At 43.4% G+C, this 20090-nt stretch overlaps 1 protein-coding gene and 1 long non-coding RNA gene across 9 annotated transcripts in view; one reads left to right on the top strand and one right to left on the bottom strand.

Moving 5' to 3' along the window:
- The window catches only part of TMCC1 (transmembrane and coiled-coil domain family 1), a 169566-nt gene that overhangs the window by 112273 nt on the left and 37203 nt on the right, over nt 1-20090 (top strand). Inside the window, exon 1 of one of the 8 annotated variants that reach the window (XM_090021580.1) lies at nt 12598-12747. The exons of the other annotated variants lie outside the window; for them this stretch is intronic. Coding sequence (XP_089877706.1) covers nt 12718-12747 — 30 coding nt within the window. The 5' untranslated portion in view covers nt 12598-12717. Of the gene's footprint in view, nt 1-12597; nt 12748-20090 lie in introns of those variants that run through there. 8 annotated transcript variants of the gene reach the window in all.
- The window catches only part of LOC149855873 (uncharacterized), a 97166-nt gene that overhangs the window by 9756 nt on the left and 67320 nt on the right, over nt 1-20090 (bottom strand). The window lies entirely within an intron of this gene.

A 20090-nucleotide genomic window follows, 5' to 3' on the forward strand; every position in this document is an offset into this window, starting at 1 on the left:
ACGTGCTAACCACTTGAAACACTGGAAAGAGATGGGAAGACAGAAGGTTGTATATCACTCCACAGCATGTTGGAGCATATTGTCCCCACAGATCGCTTGTAGTAGTTACTTCTGCTTTCTGACTGAGAGAAATTTAGAAATTTTCCAATTTCTCTTCTGCTTACTACTTGGGCTTTGTCACCATGCAGCTGACTGACATTGCTAGACAGGGCTCTAGCACACACTGAAGCGACAGAGTTCTTTTTTTGTTTTCTGTGCCCTTCCTAATGTCCCCAGTTTTGTATGTTTAAAAAAAGGGGGGGGGAAGGAAAAAAGGCAGTACTTTCCAGCAAGAATCCTTTGAAAATGCCTGTTAGCTTACAGTTTAATCACTTTTCATTACTCATAGAGGTGGATTAACAGAGTTTTGCAGCAGCGGGGGTTTGGACTCAGTGGCCCAGGAAGCCCCTGTGTTCCCTAATTACATATTTATTTCAGTGACCTGTGGAAAATTCTTGTCAGTTTTCACCATAAACAGCAAGTGACAAACAGAACTTATACCTGAAAGAGGAAGTTTTCATACCAGGTTTTTGTGTTTTCATTTACAAATCGTGGAGCATTTAAATTAGTAAAGAGACGTGCCACATGGGGCAAACAAGTGTTTAGTTCACTAGCACACAAGAGACCAGAATAAACTATAGATGCTAGCAGTCAGTAATGCAGGGCATCACCTATCATAGCAGCAAAAAGAATCATTTTTAGAAATTAGTTGCCATGTTGGACATCACAGAATGATTTGCCGCTCTTCAATTTTCTGCGGAGTGGCAAATCATTCTGTGATGTCCAACATGGCAACTAATTTCTAAAAATGATTCTTTTTGCTGCTATGATAGGTGATGCCCTGCATTACTGACTGCTAGTATCTATAGTTTATTCTGTCTCTTGTGTGCTAGTGAACTAAAAGACTGCATGGATTTTGGTGTAGTTGGAGGAATTCATGCTAGTGGCAAAATCGTAAGAAATGCATTTCAATTCTGAAGCATTAGGTGGCTTGCGAACACAAGGCATAAAATGGTCCCTCATGAAGGGGACCCAGGAGGTTAGAGTTGCACCATTACTGGTTTTTTATGTTGTAATATTTGGGTTGATGAACGTGTGTGTACAAAGCCTCGCCCTAAACAGCAAGTATGATACTTTTTACTTATGCTGTAATGAACACGTTTTGGTTTAGACTTCATCAAGTGCTTGTCCCTTTGTAGGTGCCACTCCTGATGGGCTTGTCCTGGTGCACTTGAGAGCAGTCTTTTGGCCAGCAGCATCTATAGGGAACACCCAGGGATCCTGGGTGTCCTTAGTAAAGGGCTATGAAGATAGAATGGACCGTGTGGTGTTGGATGCTGCTGTACTCGGTGTTTCTGCACCAGTTGCATCTGTGGTGCAGAAGTCCTCAGTACAGTTAACTGCTCTGCCCCACACGGATGCATGACGCTGTCCAGATTGAGCCTAGGACAGATTATGATACAGAAAGACCTCCCATCCTGTGGAGCTGATGCCTCCCTACTTCCACTGGGCTTGAACACTCTTAATTGCTGGCCTTCTCTCTGCATTGAATGCTTGACCTCCATTCCAGCCCAGCACTTCAGTCTCCACAGCCTCTTAAGCAGTAGAAGGCTCCCTTGTCCTCTGATTTTCAACAGTGGGTATGGACACATGACACTTGTATGGGTGTAAACTGCCCTTCTACTAATGTAAATGTGGCCCAAAAACACGCTTTGTAGCCCTATATTCATTTAAATTATTCAGCTGTGGGGTAATGTTACCCCTTGGAAAGTCACCTCTTGAAAGCATAACTATATGCCAGTGCAGTACAAGTCCTGTGTCCACAGCTCTACTTAGTTTCATCCTGGGGTAGCTTTTTGTTCAGTGCAAACAGGGTATTAGGGCTCCCCTATGGTTTGCCCCATGTGGCAGGTCACTGTAGCAGGTGGCTCATACAGGTTGGGCTCTATAGTAATAGGAGCAGCTAATCAAATCCAGAGGTGACGGCTAATAATTCGTCTGGCTTTCCTAGCACACAGTCTAGTGCGACAGGTTTATTCTTTATGCTCATCTCCCAGGAAAACGTGATTGAGAGAAACAGCTGAAGTTGGTGGTGTTTGCCAATTGTTACAGTGATGTTTTGACATTCTCATTAAGACACGGGCACCCCCATGTTTAAGGTAGAGTTAGAATTTGTTTTCCATAATGTTGACAGAAACAAAACTCTGTTTCCGTACATTTCCTTTAGAGTTAAATCACCACCACCTCTTACTCTCCTGGGAAGAGCATTGCTGTCACAAATTTGACTGCTTGGTGCTGCACTCTGGCTTATTTTTGCAAACAGCATGAAATCTGCATAAGATGGGGCAGACTGCACTTGCATCTGCCTCTCTTCAGGTGTTTGTGTCTATAGAGAGGATTCGGTTTGAAGTGCTGCACAACACCTTTTTCTGAACTAGAAGAGCTCTTGTATCTAGTTGCAGTAGCCAGGCTAGCTCTGTACACCTTTTTTTTTCTGCTGACCTGGCTAGTTGCATTAGTATCATGTGCTGAATTATCTCTCATTCACAATGCTGTCTCCATGCTTATGGGGCTCAGATTGGTTTCTTGCTGACAGCTGTATAGTATTGGATTACCAAAGATATGTCATATGCTGAGGGGTAGGAAAGCCTCTCTCTCCTTACCCATATCAGAGGAGCCATGTGGCTATTAGATGAGACTCCTAACTTAAATGGTCAGTCTTCAAATACTCTTGGAGACTGAACTTTCTCTAGAATACTCCAGCACCAACATCTCCTCTTTAGACATGATGATCAGTATTCAGAATGATAAAATACAGACCAAGTTATACAAGAAATCCCCAGACCAACATACATATCTGCACAGAACCGGCAATCGCCCTAAACACACCAAGAAAGCTGTGATATACAGCCAAGCCCTCAGGTACCACCGAATTTGCACTGAAGAAAACACCCAGGATTACCACCTCACCAGTCTTAAAAAGGCTTTCACCCAACAAGGACACTCCTCCAGAGAGATCGCATGTTTGAAAGAACCACCCGGTTACCATAGGAAGAACTGCTGCAGTACAGAAGAAAACCCCCCCATAAATCGCACACCGCTGGTTATGACATATCACCCCTCCCTTGAACCTGTATGGAGAATCCTCAAACAATTGCAGCCCATACTAGAAAGAGACCCTATTCTTAAAAAGATCTTTCCAGAGCCACCCATCCTAGCCTTCAAACAAGCACCAAACCTCACTAACCTCATCACCAGAAGCAAACTTCCTTAAGCCCAGAACACACCGAAAGGATCCAGCCCATGCCATGGCAAGAAATGCAAAACCTGCCAACACATCTCCACCCCACCCCCAACAATTGCTACACACTACAACAGAGCCATCAGCATTCCTGGATCTTACAGCTGCACCTCCAGAAATGTCATGTATCTCATCCAATGCACCAAATGCCCAGATGGAAAATATGTAGGAGAGACCAAACAACAACTGCACACCTGAATGAATGTACACCGGAAATCTATCAAAAACAGGAATACCCAATTACCTGTGGGGGCACATTTCTCACAAGAAAACCACTCTATCTCCAATCTCTCAGTCCTGATCCTCAAAGGGAGCTTACATAACACTTCCCAGAGATGGGCCTATGAACTCCACTTCATCAACCTCCTAGATACTAAAAATCATGGACTAAATATAGACATTGGATTTATGACACATTATAACCTGCCTGACATCTGACTCCCTAGGTATCTCTTCACTATTCATCCCCCTTCTCTCTCTCCCCCCTCCACCCCCCAGCCTGTCTCTCACCCACTGACTCCTGAGTCTGCGTTTTCACTGACTACCTGCTTGCATGCAGCCCAGCCCAGCCTCTGGCATCTTTACTTTTCATTCCACCCAGGAAGAGCACACACCAACTGCTGAAGCTTCCTCAGCCTGACGAAGGGTTTTTGAACCCAAAAGCTTGCTTAATAATTGTTTTCCAACTATTTCAGTTGGTCTAATAAAAGATATCAGATTCACCCAAAGAACCTTGGAGGCTGTATGCTTTCATAAAAGGAAGACAAGCTCCCCCTACTGGCACAAATTAGAAACATGCTGAGTGAATTGGACAGACGGAAGGGGAATTCATTCCTCATACATGCAGATAGGACCTTGGTGAAGAAATAAGAAACAACTGAGCTATGAGCTTTCTTTGGTTGGCGTAAGCCACATTTGCAAGGCACAGAGAAAAAGAGTTTAATGCTAGTACGTGTTCAGCTACTATCTTGTTAACAGCTGCCTTTTGGGCAATTAGTAAGGTCACTGCAGCTAGTAAGGGGACTGCATAATTGCTTATGGAACAGGTACAGTTTACAGTGCTGGTATATTTTGGTGCCAAGTACAGTGAATGAACCTGTTCGTCTGAGCTGCTGTTTAATTGCTAGATATGATCGTTATATTTCCTGTTTCTTGTCCCACTTCAGGCGATTGGCCTTTTTTTCTTTCCCTTCAACAAGTTCTCAATGGTCATCTCCACATACCAAAGTCTTCAATAGTTTCATCAGTCATACTTGTTTCGGGGTGCTGTAACAGTGGCAGCCAGCATGAAATGCAGATGTAGTCATCTTTACAGTTTTGTGGTTTAACTTGTATTTTACCAAAATTTAAGAAAATGTGAATAATGGCTGCCTCTTCTCCACAAAGCTTTAAAGGTACTAAACAGAGGTTATTTAAGAAGTGTGCGTGTGTGTTTGTGCACTTCATATTTTATATCTGAAGTGGCCAACACATGGCAAGGGCAGCCTCTGTGTGTGGCACATGACAGATTGGAGAGGGGGCAGACAGGACAGTGGTAGATAGGACAGGGAGCAGAAAATAGAGCAGTGGATTGGGAGGAGGGCCGGAGTGGCACTCAGAGGGGACTAATTTATAGCATGCCTGCCAAAAAAGTTGGCCCCCAGTCTTCTGTATTGCCAGAGTTACTGTTAGATCTGATGTCTTGAGCTGCATTGCAAGGCACTGCCTAATCATACTTCTGCCTCCTGATCTGATGTTTGCAAGTCTGAGGTGTTCAGTTTCGTAAGATCCATTCCTTCACAATTAACGATGCTGTTTGTAGCCATTAATCTAATCTAATCAATACCTGATTAATTATTGATTAAAATACTATCTGATGCTTGGGTTCATTTGGCATTATATCCCTGCATCACGAGTATTGAAGAACTTAAAACTTGCCCCAAAGTGAGTAATTTCCAAACAGACGTATTATTCTGACTCTTGTTAGATTTAATGGATTCTCAGCCTGTGTTGTTCACTCACTTCTGGGTTTTTTTTCTTTTTAAACCTCTGTAGCTGATTTCACTGGATGGCTATAGCCATCCACCTTTGTGAGAGCCATGAAGGATAGAGCTGCCTCAGTACTTGGCTAAGAGACCTTTTAAGGAACAGTGCGTTTTAAAAAGTGTTTGGGGTCTAGTCATTTGTTTGTTCTTCAAACTATAAATGCTAAAGAGGTACCCCACTGCCATGCTGAGATGGCTGCATCCATGTTACGTTGTTGTACATGAAAATTCAGGATCTGGTATTGTTAGTACAATTTGTAACATGCCAATCCTTTCCTCTGCCACCCAACCTTCCAGTCTGAAATTGCACCCTTCACTGGTTCTACTGGCCCAGCAGAAAAATAGGAAACTTCTTTGTGAATCTTCTCTTTCCCCATAAAACCTACTGCATGCTCATTTTTGGGTGTCTTCAGAATAAAATTGCTGCCCTATAAACATCCACAAAGTTGTGAGTCCTCTTTTTCATATGTTCGGGGTAAAGTGAAGTGGTAACTATACCACGTGTTGCCTCCATTATTAAGTCCTTGGTCAGCACTATTCCAGCCATGTCCTACTAACCAATTTTTTCCTTCTCTCTTTCTGCTTCAGAGTACTCAGCATCACCACAAAATAGTTCCCAGTGCACTGTCCCTGTGCTGCTGTTTGTGTGCATCTCTGAAGCAGCTTGCGCACTTTCCACGTTTTTTTTTCCCCTTGTGCAGAAGTCGTCCGGCTGGCAGGGGCAGCCCCACTATCATTAAAACCTCCTAGGATACAACGTAGCATTAGTCTGTTACTTTGAGTTTGTTAAATACTTTTTGCTTAGTCACTATTCAAGGCTTCCATCTCCTTGTTCAGCAAGGCTCAGCTGAATGCTTGGAGCTTACTCCTGCCACGTCAGGACCATTTGCTCAGGTCTGTCCCATGCACTTTCCAAAGGCTCTTGCTGCAGGAAGGAACTGTAGTTACTGAAGGGGAAAGAATGGTGACATTTCAATAAGAAGTGAACACCCAGATCCTATAGGCTCCTCAGATAATCCTAGCCTGAATGAAGTCGCTGCAGTACACGGGCAGATTATGAATGCTCTCTGATTTCTATTGTTGATGAGCTATGTCAAATTCTTTACAGCTCTTGCCAATAGCCTTATTCAGCCCAGAATTTGGCTGCATTGAGAACCTGTTGTGGCTCCTAGAATCACTTAACACTTATTAGTAAGTAGTATTTGTGCTGTAGATTTTAAAGTGATACTTTTCTGTTTCTGCTTGACTATATAGGACTGCTGTTTTTCATACAGCAGCATGTGGGTCACAGTAGAGAAGTTATACAGTGAGAAGGTGGAGAGACAGCATCCCCCTAGGAACCAGGCTGGCTGGCAACCCTGCCCTAGGGGCTGCATGTTGCACCTGTAGGTTTCTCTGAAAGCAGTTGCAGTAGTGAGAAGGATTTGTCTGAAAAGCTGAGCTGGAAAGTTATCTGAACTCATGATTGGTATGAGGCAGTCTGCACTATGAGGTCTCCTGTATTAGCACCACACTATGACACCCACCACAAACCTGTAAGCATGGGGGTAGGTATGAGAAATTCTGGTCAGAAGGAAATAAGAGGGAGGAAATTAAGGGAGGCTACAGCAAAATCCTTCGCAATCCAGAGCTGCAGAGAAAGAGACAAGGTAAGCCAGAGCAGGCTGCCTGGGCAGCCCAAATGTCACACTAGGCCTAAGATGGCATCATATTGTGTCTGTCATTGTGACTTTGATCTTAAGCTTTCTCAGACAGTATTCAGCTTGTGTTGCAGCAATGCTTTTCAGCTGAATTTCTAACAGTGTCTTGCATCCAGTCTGCATTTGACTTTCTTGCAAGTCTGACCTTCTCTCCTCTCACCTTCTTCCTCCTCCCCACCAAAGCTAGAATCAGTCCATAGGTGAACAGCCATGAACTTCCTTTTGACAGTTTGGTTTGAAACATTTAACTCCCCCTGCCCACACTTCCATTTAATTAACGCTTGGAAAATGGACAAAAACAACTGTTGGAACAAGTCTACTCCCCTGGAAGGGCAGCAGAGAGCTTCTTCCTCCACTGACATACTTACCGGCTATTGAATATGGTTCCTATTTTTTAAAGTAAGAGCAGGATTGGGGCTAAAAAATAAAATGGAGGGGAACACAGGAGGTCATCTTACCTAACACCCTGTTCAAGAGGATCATCCTTGTCTAAACCAGCCCAGATGAGTGTTGGTCTAATCTGTACTTAAACTATGTAAAGTGGCTGTGAAATCACTGCATAGTTCTGTGTTGACTTCAGGGGTTTTCTTGTGCTGTTACTGAACAACGAGTGAGGGATCTGATTTAGGACTGCATTTTTGTAATCCTCAAAGATCAGTACAGTATATCCCTCCATTTTTTTTCCCCCTGTCTCCCTAACTGTCTCCTGCACTGGGGCAATGCACAGATTCTGCAGCAGATTGCATGCAGATCGCACAAGAATAAAGACGTCTTGCATTTACCTGACCCTCTGTTGAAGAAACTAGTTGGGCTTCGGTCTCTTGCCATTTAGTGTATTGTGCAATTAAAAGTCCTGGCTCTAGCCCTGTTTGGGAAGTGTCTTCTGCACATCTGATCTTGGATAAACTAGTTTTATTTGGCCTCTCAAATTTTGATCAGTATCTTATCAGTGAGCGAGTACAGCTTGTGCCTGTTTTATGGCCTGGATTTTAAAGATCATCTTTGGAGCAAGAACAAACCTGACTTCTCACTCCATTTTCTCTCATTTACCTGCTAGGGATCATGCTAAGGCAAGATTCTGATTCTCAGGTGATTGATGTCAGTAGCTTCTCAGAAGGCAGAAAGGCTTCCCTGCTTTGATTCTCGAAGAATCAACCAGGAGCAAGCTTGTAACCACTTAAGAAAGACTAGTTTTTTTCTCATAATTCCCACATCTTTAAATACCAATCCTTTCTATACATCTGCCATATCTTCCCAATGAATAATGAAGTGTATAGGTAAAGCAAGATGTTTATTTTTGCTCACGTTCTGATTAGTAATTACTATCTTCTGCCCTAATCAATCCATGGAAGTCTAATGAGCTGGTAACTGTTAAACTGATGTGATTTGTTGAAGGTATAGAAACATGGGAAGCTACAGGATCCTGTCCCAACAGTGTTAGAAACCCACTTGAATTAGGGGGATATCCATGAGAACCCAGCATGTTTTTTATTTCATACATCCCTCATGTCCTTCACAGCCTGAAAACATAAACATGTTAAAATGGGAGAGGCACAGGACCAAAAGAAAATACAATACTATTTTTTTGGATAGAGTTCAAATGAAGCCGCACATAAAATCATTGCTATATTTCTGCTGGGGGCAGCAATACGAAAAATAAACCGTTTGTCGTTCTAGTATTCCATAAGGAATATGTAAATGGAGGCAGTGTCTTCTTTTTCTTGAAGCTTGCCCAAATAGAGATGAATGGCTAAGAGATTAAAGAGGGGAGGCGTCACGGCATTCTCTAAAATCCCACCAGTGCCACAGAAGAGAGAGCTGATCTGAATTGTGATAAAAACATTTATATTTTATATTTAATTCTTTAGAAAGAAAAAATTCCACATCTGTCACTTTCTTTTTTTTAAGACACACATTTCAAGTTACCAAGGATTAACAGTCTAGAATTTCTTCTGCTTCCTACTGAGTAAACCTGATTTCTAGATTAAACCACAGCTCTGTTCCAAAAGCTCATTAATTGAAGGATTAAATAGCCTCTGCTTGGAGAATGAAGCTGATGTCTTGGCAGTCTTGGTAATATTTCAACATCAGCTTGTTGGGCAAGTACCTAAAGTAGCATAAACCTCTTATTCTGACTAATTTCATTACTGAATAATTAGCAAGCCACTTTTATATTGCACTTATAAAAAGAGCAGTAAACAGTACTGCATTTTATTTGTTATGCCAAGGAAAAGCAGCTCTTAAATGCATCCAGATTTAGTGGATATTCTGCCTTGGCAGAAGACTTTTTAATCAGAAAGTGGCTCCATCTTTTAAAATGTTAAGAACCCCCCTCCCCTCCCCCCAGGCAAATATGTACCAGCCAAACTTTTGAAAGTGCCTTTTCATGCACCAACTTTGGGCTGTTTCCTGAGTTGGGCAGGAATGTGTAATCTGTCTTCTGCACTTTTAATTGTAACTTGCAATTAAACTCTTCAGCTAATTAAAGGAATTCTCTCACTAAAAGCTGTGAAAACTCTCAAGTCAAGAAGCAAGAAGCAAGTACCTATTTGCAGATGCTACACTTGCTTTGAGAAGTTTCGTTTTTTAGTGAGGAAGAATTGTGTAAGGATTAGAATAGGCACTTTAAAAGTCAGACTCTTGGTTCAGTATTTTAAAATGCCACTCTTTTGTTTTACAACTATGGCAGACATGCATGCTTTGTTTAAGAAGATGGAAAATTAATATCCTTTTGTTGGAAATCATTACTCAGAGTTGGGATGGTTTTTTGTTTTGGTTTGGGGTGTTTTTGGGCGGGGGGAGGCAGGTTCGGCCCTAAGAAGACTTCATATATTTGGTTTTCACCTTTCTTAAGATGAATTGTTTTTTTTGGCAAGCTTGAAAACTGAAGGCTGGTTGCTTAGAGCTGTTCCCAATGTCAAATAAATTTATATCAGTCCAAGGGCTTATTTGTTTTCTCACTGATCCTTTCCCATGCCTATTTCATGGGAGCCCTGTCATACAGCTCTGAAACCCTATTTTAATAGTGCATACTCTTTAAGGTCTTGTACCAGGCCCTTATTCTGACAGTGCTTCTTCCAAAAGCACAGCAATCCTGGCCTTTGGAAGGCTTCTTCATGCAGTCAGTAGTTGGTAAAGTGATCTTTACCAGGAGCTGAATTTTTCCTTTTCAAAAATTTGTCAGAACCACCAAGTGGATGACTGGCAGGTTTGGAGAAGAACCATATGTAACGTGGCCACAAAGCTGGCAACATGCCCCTGAACAAGAACACAACAACACAGAACCGTCTTGGCCGTAATGCCTTCTGCTGTCATCTGGCTGCATGTATTAGCCTGGCTTACAGGTTCTCAGGGATTTTCACCCCTTTTTAACAAGTTACTCCTTCTGGATCAACGTGTCAGCTCATGTACCCCTTTATATCTTTTTCTTGTTTTTAAGGGGCGGGGGGGCAGATTGACCCCCTCCCTCCCCCCCAGTGAGGGAGGGAGCGGGGCTGGGGCAGGGGTACGCATTGCATAGCCAGGGCAGAGCATGGGATGGAGCAGCGAGTGGCTCGTCTGGGAGGCTGGGGGAGGGGGGCGGCTCTCGCTGCTCCACGCACCCCAGGAGGGCATGGGGGGACATGTGCCCCCACTGCATGTGGAGTGGGCCGGAAACTGCTGTGGGCTGGGGCTACGCCAGGCTGTGCTTGGGGGGGGCTATGGGAGGGGCTGCAGCCACTCCAGAATTCACCGTATCCCCGCCTCCAACTCCCTCTCCTAGCGCTGCTGCTGCCTGCCCCAAGCACAGCCTGACCCAAAACCCCTGGCAGGAACAGCCCAGTACTGCCCACACCCCAGCCTGCAGTTGCAGCCTGCCCTCGCCCCACATGCACATCTGGGGGCACCCCCCCGCCGTGCCCTCCCAGGGTGCACATAGCAGTGGGAGCCAGCTCATCACCTCCCCACCCCACGCAGCTCAGTCCTGCGCCTCCACCCCAGCTAAGCAGCCACTGCCCCAGCTCTGCTTCCTCCTGCTGGATCCTGCTTCTCTCCATGCTGCTGGGGTGTGCTCCTGGCTGCCTGTGCACACGTACACAGCATTTATCAGCCACATCAGTTCTGCATACCCCTACAATCTTTTTAAGTACCCCTAGGAGTATGTGTACCCCCGGTTGACCACCACTGGGTTATGTCAATGAGAAGTGGCACTAGGGATATGGTAACAAGCATCTTTCATTATTCCATAGCAAAATCTGCTGGTTGATCAATGATTAAGCCAAGTTTTGAAGAGAATCTTGTTTCCCCCTTATTGCCCAGTGATTGTTTTGCCAATTCTTCAAGTAAAGCGTACATATACTATATGATGTTGGAGGGAGACAAAAGCTTTGAGTGGTAGCAGTTAGGATGAGTACAAGACCTGTGAAATAACCTCATGGTGCGTGTGCATCTCCCCCCCCCCCGCCCACTTACTTATTGTTGGAAAATAAATTAACAGCCCATAAATTAACTTCCTCCATAGCAGTATGTATACTTAATAGTGAAGATATTTTGTGGGAATACCCTCTTGTAATTGAGCCTCTTAATTGGGTGCCTCTTAACATAGGTCAGAATTGCTTAGCTTTCAGCTAATAGTACCCCAACAGATGCAAAATGCCCAATCCAGGTCTCACTTCAGGGAAGACCACCTCCTTCCTGTTTTATCAGGAGTGCTCAGGATCTGTATTCCTTACTTCCTCGCAATCAAGTATGCTGGGCTTCTGGATGAGGAAGGCTGGACAGAAGAAACAATGCCAGCGCATGTCAGTGTAATTCTTAACTTTAATGAAAAACATGTAATTAGCAGAAGTGCTGCACAACTCTGTCCATCCACAGAATAAATAACTAAGACCAAGCTGACCACAGAATCCGTTTTCAGCCAGTCTTGTGCTTCCATTCACTTCCTTGGCCACTCCAAAATTTAGTTTTGATCTTTGTTTTAAAATAACTTTGCTGCTGGCAGAAGAGGTTCATAGCTGTTTTATTTGCCTTGCCTGTGGCCACATAAATCCACAAGCTTTCTGTGCTGTCCTTTGCTTCACAGTTGCTAAATTTACTTGTTTCTCATGTTTATATGAGAGAATCTCCAAAATAAGAAAATTCCCCTTACGCCACTTAATAGAAACTTGGAGAGGTTATGATTTGTTGTAAGATGAGCATTCCTGGCTTCTAGTCTTGTATTCTCAATTATTCAACAGTGCCTTTAGGCTTCAACAGAAAGGGGGTCTGCTGTTCTCCTTTATCTGTTCTTTTTCATAACTGCCTTGATCACGTTCAGGTCAAGTGGAAATATTTTTTTCCTTGCTTTATTGAGCAAGGAACTAACTGCAAATGTCTTCCTGCCTGATTCAGTGACTTGAAATATTTTTAGTGGGCTCAGTAACTGTTACAAAGCATTCATGTGACAAGCACAGATCACTTGTTTTCTGTTGCTTTTGCTTTCTAGAACATCCACCCAGGGCTCTTGCCAACATACCCAGGGTCCTCCTGCTTCATATTACAGTGATTACTGTGAATTCAGCCTAACACGGCTAGAGCCAGGCTCCGCTACCGTTATTCTGAAGTACAGCATGTTCGAGCTAGGGATTGACGCTGGGTTTAGACTGAGAATTCCTTCTTTTACTTGTGAACCAGCATGGAAACTTCCTTGCCTCCTCCTGAAACAGTATGTTGTGTTTTGTTTTGTTCCTTCCACCTTCTCCGTATCTAGTTGTTGAGTATGGCTGATTTTGCTAGACAGACTCGTGATGGGCAATGAATGCTTAAAAAGCTCAGCATTTCTGTCAGGCTCTGTTCCCAGCATTGACAATTGTCTTATTAAAATTCTGTTTGCTAGTTGCTTTTTTTTTTTTAGCTAGGATCAGAGAAACCAAATTTAAATTTTATCTTATGTTCTTTGCCTTGTGTAACTGTGTCACTTTTTTGGCCCCCTCTTTGGACCTGTGATATTGTAACACTCCAAGTCTAAATCTCTTGAATCTGCCCAACTTGAAAGAGTATTTAAAAACTAAACGACCAGCTGGTGACAGGTTACTTGTTTAAGAGCGCTTGTTCAGTTCTTTGTATGTAGTTAGGTGGCTTGGTCGTGATGTCGGAGGTTCCTTGTACGCACAGGAAAGCTGTGTTTTTTGTTTGGTTGAGTGATTGGAAATGATTTCTACTACAAAAGCCCCTTGTCCTTTGAGCAGCGCATTAGAGCTGCTGCAGTTATAGCAAGCAACTTTGACTTCAAAGCCCCCAGGAAGGACTTCCCTACAGCAGCCCGCAATGCTGTGATGCGGAATTGGTGCCTTTAAACAGGACAGAGTGCTTCAGAACCTGAAAAGACACAAAACACCGCTGTAACCTCTAGAAAGCCCAGAGGAAGTAATAGGACTGACAGCCTTTAGGACTGTTTACAGCATGAAGCAAGTACATGGTTTTTGCAATAAGTCCTTGCTCTTCAAAACCAAAATATGCCCCTGACTTCCACCTACTTGTGTTACCTGTTTTACAAGCACTTTTTATGGGCAAACTTGAAACTGGGTGTTTGAACCAAAAAATAGCAGATGTTGCTGCTTTTATGTTTGTCTTCCAAAAACTAGATATAGATAAAGTAGTTTCTGAAGTAGCTAAACTTTTTTTCACCCTCCATAGCATTAGTAATACTTCATATGTACTGGTTCATATGGGATCGAAACAAGAATTTTCCCCACCCAAAAAAACAAGTATAGAAGTATAGACTTAATTTCCTTTTCTGTTTTGTGGTGATTCTGTTCAAAGTAGGCTTTGTTTGAAATGGTTTTGTTTTTCTATGCCTTGCAATGCCCTTTTTTGAGTCAGCAATCCTGACACATCTCCATTTGTTCAGAGGTTATGAAAGGTCAGCCTGTTGGCTGCGTGCAGCTTAAAATCCAACTACAACTTGTATCAGGAGATACTGGAGGGAGTGGAAGGGGAGCGGTTGAAAATAAATGGAGATCCATAGGAGGAAAATAGGAGAATGACATGCTGTATTTGGGCTCTGTGCTCTTGTTCCTAGAAGACAGAGCCACATTGTTGGGATAAAAAAAGTAAAAATACCCAAAGTATTCAAAGTATTTGCACTTTTTTTCTTTGCCATTATTTTTCTTTATGTTACTCTGATTAATGACTAGAATAGCATTGAAAGGCATCACAGATCCTAAGGTGACCCGGAAAGGAAAGAAAGCTTGGTTCTGTATTTCTCATTTTTTATGACTGAGAGAACCCTGAAGACTTAAAGATACTGTGTTTTCTGTTTCCATGTTAGAAATTTGGATTGTGTGTAGGCTGGAAGGCTTTGATTGGGGATCTGGTGCAAGAGATGAGTGAAGGCTGAGCTACTAAGATAGGGAAGGAATTTTTAGTCCACCTGTTTCTGGTGATACCCATGAAAGGGTAATACTTGGGCTAACAAGTTATTGGTTACCCCTGCAAGCTGAGCATTGAGATTAAATGGCTTCTAGGCTTTCCCGGCTTGTGTTGGATGGCTATTAGAAGACCAGAATTTGTAGCTTGTAAAGTTTGGGCAGGAAGGAGTGGAAAGGGCATTCCTATGATGGAAGGGACATATCATTTGAAGCAAAACATACAGGGTCACTTTTTCCTAAACTTGTCATAGGTCACCTTTTAACAAAAGAGTGTAATTTTATTGAAGATAACTGAGTTGGAATCTGTTGTGTCACCTTTTCGTATTGTAGATTTTTGTTTTCCCTTCAGACTAGGTTGCTAAGAAGCGTCAGCTCATGACAAAGCCATATTGTTCATCACTCCCTGCCATTTATAGAACAGGAAATCATAACTCTCTTGTGTTTGTAACACAAGTTTATTTATTTGCACACAATCATTCTCATTTTGAAGCCATAGTATTGGCTGTAATCATATGGATCTGGTCAATAATTCCTCACACATGTACAGTAATGTGAACTGCAGTTCAGTTTTGCAGACACAATGTTATATCCTGTGTAACTTGCTGTATGAAGCAGTTTACATTGCCTGGTGTGTTTACGGAGAAATGCCTAGAAACTTGGAAGAGAACTGAAATAGGAAGAGAAGAAAAAGGTCCAGAGAGATGGAAAATGCATTACAAAAGCACCTTTCCTTTATGGTTTGGAAAGCAATTAAAAGACAGCCAAAGCTGGAGAACCAGTCCAGGGAAAGTTACTCCAAACTTCCTCTTACAAGTTCCCTACCATTGTCACAGGATAAAATGTTTAAGTCACAAGGAGGCAGACATAAGACACAAACAAGGCAGCTTTAGAGGGAAAAGACTGTTCAGGATCAAGGATAATTCCCGTGCTTTCTGATCTTGGCAATAACTGCCATTCTGTTCCTCCAGACTAATAGATCTTTCTTTTAGAAGAAAGACTTTTCTCTGGAAGTATTTAGTAGCTTGTGCTTGGTGCAGCCCAGAGCTGACAGGCAGATGACCCTGGCTCAAACTAATTTAGCGATCTCCCAGAAAAGAAGGGCGTTGATTAAAGGAACACAGCCAAGAATATAACCTTCCTGTGTTTTCATAATGGAGAGGTCAAGTTGTAGAGCCCATTTTAAAATGAGAGGGAAACAGTTTAAAAAAGGTGAGATAACCAGTGAGAGAAGGGTTGGGTCATTGCTAATCCATAATATTAAAAGTTGTCTTGCAAAAGTCGACACTGCAAAAGCCAGTGTCTCCTGCTTCATCATATCTTAATTCCCCATGTTGTTTTAGAGGGAACTGCTGGAAGAGGAGTTAAGAGAACTTTTAAAAAGAAGCCAACACAAATTTTAAGTACTGTCTCCCATCTTATTTGTGAACATATCTTGAGTTCATTAAAAGGTTTCAAAAGAGTTTGTTCAGGATTCGTGGTTGATGTGCTGAATTTATACCACGGTGGGGATGAATCCACCAGTGATGCCTTGCAAATTATTCTTGCTCTTAAAACATGCATCTACTTCCCTCCTCCTACCTATACCCAAATCTGTACTGATGTCTTGTATGGGCATTCTGGCTATTTAAGTTTTTGACAGGATGTGGAGATGTTGACTTACAAGCTGCTTGCCCTGCTCTAAAACAGAAAGTCTTTTTTGGAAAGCATGTGATGATTTCTAAAGTAAATCCAAATAGCATTTGTCAGTGTTTGGCAGTTACAGCTTTAAAGAAAGTCAAACCACTGACCTGGTGAACATCAGTGGCTGAAGCCCATTAAAGTACTAAACCAGCTTTTCATACCTATAGGGCAACGTTGATTTCCTCCTCCTGCCCCCCCCCCCTTCCTCTTTTCCTATTTATTTAGTTAAGAAGCCAGGTCAATTATCAGTTTTCAAAGTTGCAAAACTGATTGGGAGTCAGGAAGGACAACTTTATTTTTTTTTCTTTCAGCCTTTGAACAAGATCTACGTGTGAAAGGTAAAGTCTGCTAGCTTTGATATCTTGACAAACGTAGCAATTCAGTACAAGAGCAACTAATGAAGGGCAAGGTAACTAATAAATTCTGCAGAGAAAATCAAAGTGAACTGATGCACAGCTTTCTTGGTTTTTTAAATATCTAGTTATCTAAGATTTTTAAATATCGCTTTAGAGCATAAGTCGTATCAATCAGAATTGTGGGTAGATCACTGGTAGATGCTTAAAAAATGTCTACGCTAGGAATGAAACACTTGCCTGTTTGGAAATATTCCATTCCAATGGGTTTTGTTTTTTTTTTAGGTTGCGCTATCACTCCTAGCGTTATACAACGTGGGCATTTTGCTTTATGTATGGTTTCTGCTGCTGCACACTGATCTTGTATAGTAGAATACAGCATGAGGAAGGATGGAAAGAATTTATGCAGTCAGGCTCTAACAGTGTAGCGGACTCCTTAGAGATGTAGAAGTCATGTCTAAGTTAAAAAGGACTAAAATAGTCAAGTTAAAGATTATAGGCTAGTGTTCAAATTTGTGCAATGAAGTGTGGTCATTTACAATTCTGCTTGATATCACATCACAAGATACAGTTAGCATCCAATTTCCAAATGGGGCATTCTAGCGGGGACGGTGTTTGTTTTGTTAAGTAGCACATACCCGTGCAGGCACACATGCATGTGGCGTAGGAAGAAATAAATACTTGTATTATAAGAACATTGAAGGGCAACAAATCAATCGTCTGCTGAATATGAATTTATAACATAGTTATCCTGTGGCAAAGAGACCAGTACATATATAAATCAGAGAGCTTAGTAAGGTTAAAACCTAGTTAGAGGCTAATGGATAACAAGACTACCACAGCTACATTAAATGGGATCCAAAATTAATATAGGCTCCCATGCTTCATGGAGACAGCCAAATTCCAACTGTTTGGGGAGGTATTAGTTCATTTTAATGGTCTGCCATGGATTTCTTGCACCGGCCTCTGCAGTATTGGGTTCTGGCTGCTGTGACCCAGTATAGCAATTTCTATTCTCTTATTTTGTTCCTATGTAGAATTAGTCTTGCTCTTTGTTGCTGTAGGGCCTTTCCTTTCTACTACTCTACCCCAAAATCTCCCTGGGCACATCTACACAAGGCTCCTTACTTTGCGGTAGACTGTGTAGTAAAACATCACTGTGTAACTTTGGACAGCAGCTACTAGGCAGTAATTAGTCTACTGCATGGCTTTCTACTATGTAGTAGATTTACCACTCAGTAGCTACTAGGCAGTAGCACATGGGTAGACAGCTGATTAGTAGCAAATTGCTCCCAGTCAGGCCAGTCAGCAGGGCAGGAGAACTGTCCCCTCCTCTGGGTAGCTGCCTGCTTCCCAGCCCCCGCTGCAGTTGGCCAGTTGAAGCTGGGGCTGGGACATTGTCCCTCATTGCTGGGCCCCTGCTTTCATCTCTGAGTGTGGGCTGGGGCATCCTCCTCTGCCCCAGCAGCAGGCAGCTGCCCAGGACAGGGGTGCAAAGCAGCTACTATGGAAGCAGGACAGCCCCCCTGCCAGCAGGGGGCTGGCACCCAAGGGAACCTAGAGCTCCCCCTGGCTGCCATATCAGAGCAGGGCAGGAGTATTCCTGCCTTGAACTGCTCCCATTGGGAGCAAATTTGCTTCCAACAGGTGCACATGTAGATGTACTCCCAGGGAAAATATAATGTACAGGAAGCTTTCAGTGCATTAATGGCACATGTAGACCCCTGTGTGTTATCTTTCTCCTTTTCATCTGTTTGTCCTGTCAGTGCTTCCTTCTCAGGGCTCTATACCCCACTGCTATGACCACTATCCCATAATTTTCTTTGTTTTGTGGGAAAGGACATTCATGGTGTCAATGCTTTTAGCCTTAGAGGCCAGGGACAGAGCTGTAATTGGGGATGTTACCCCGTACAGTGTTCATGGGAGCTGTAACCATTATTTTCACATATACAACATTAACGCTGGCTTGAACCTGATGAGTTTAATCAGATGCCAGAAGTTAACGCAGGGTGCGGGGAGCACCGGAGAAACGCAGGCCAGTGGGGGCTGTGCTCCTCGCAGCACTGGCTGGATCCAGGAGCCGGGCACCGGCAGGAGGGAAGGAGCCCGGAAGGTTCTCTGGCAGTTGGGGGGTTCGTTTGTGGCGCGGGCGCAGGAATGCCTGATCCGGGAGAGCGAATACCGACAGTGGGCGCATGGCTTGTGGTCCGGAGAAGTACAAGGCAAGTTGGTTCTAGCTCCCAATATTTAGCCCAGAAAGTTATCGGCAGTGGGTAGTTGTGTAGGTGAACATGCTGATTTGGCCCCTCTACCTAAGCAGAGGATCGCTGTTGCTACTGCTGGCAGTAAAATGAGAATAAAATAAAGTTTCGTGTGGGCATATAGCATTGCGCTGTCTTGGATAGTCTCGACATGCCTTTCACCCCAGCCCTGAGGGGTCAGTGCTTGGGAGCTCAGCCCCTTTCTTTAAGGACTGCCTTTTCTCGACTTGCCGGGCAATTGCTAAACTCAGCAGCTGAATAGCTTTTAATGGAAGCTTTACCCTTCAGGGCTGCCTGGCAGAGACAACTGGCAGCAGCCTTGGGAGAGCTCGTTTTGCCTCTTATTGCTGCAGTTCGCAAATCTCTGCCTTCTGCACAGCAAGTATTTCAGCTCCGTTGGCCTTTCTCTTGGCTTTCCCTTGCTGCTGAGAAGGTAGTGGCTCCAAAGCAGTAGGAACAAGTGAATCTCTTTGCTGCTGAAAGTGGGGGTTGCAAGCTCCTTCCCTGCTTGCTTTGTCAAATCTCCCCCAGAAAAGGAGTACTGAAAATGGGACTGGCCCTGAAAACATGGATGGCAGCGGGGACTGAAGGCAACTAAATCCATCTCCCCCTATCAGGAATGTGACAAAGGCAGTTTGGGCCAGTTTCCTGTGAGGATGGGAAGCGATGGAACAAGCAGGCCATTGGCATCCACCACTGAGCAAATCTTAGCTGACTTGGATAGGCGTTCAGCTTTGAAACCAGGATCTGGGGTTTCATGTTGAGCCCGCTCTTTCTCCAGGGGATCTGAATACCGTTCCACACACACTCTTGCGTTTTCCCTGGGCCGGAGGGGAAGTCCCTTCATTCATATTTGTGCCTGAAACAGAATCACAGTGCGCCTTCCACATGCTGTGTGGCTTTCAGAGTCATCACAACCTTTGTCTGTAGCGGAGAAGTCTTTCAAAAATATCTTTGTTAATGCTGGTTTAACTCAGGTTTGGTTGACTGTGGTGGTGTGAAGTTGTTGCCAGTATTTTAAGCACCGTTTTTCTATAACCGTGGCCAGAGGAGTTCTAAAATGGCATTAATGGCCAGTTGGTTCTCCCAAAGTGGCCGATGGGTATTAGCAATGAAAGAAAAAAAATTATAAAGTGGGCTGGATTTAAAGTGATGACTTGCTCTTGTACATACAGCCCTAATCTAACCTAGTCTGGGGGGCCCTCTACTAGTTAATCACAACTGTGCTTTTACAGTTTGGGAAGTGGATCTGTTCTCCTTTTCCACGTGTGAGCTTGGAAATTGCTTATAAAATACCCTATTTGCTCCCTTTAATACCAGGCTGCTGTACAGTAACATGTGCTA

This window comes from Crocodylus siamensis, chromosome 11, assembly GCF_052110815.1.
Source record: "Crocodylus siamensis isolate JL-2025a chromosome 11, ASM5211081v1, whole genome shotgun sequence".
In the NCBI taxonomy this organism is placed as follows: domain Eukaryota; kingdom Metazoa; phylum Chordata; order Crocodylia; family Crocodylidae; genus Crocodylus; species Crocodylus siamensis.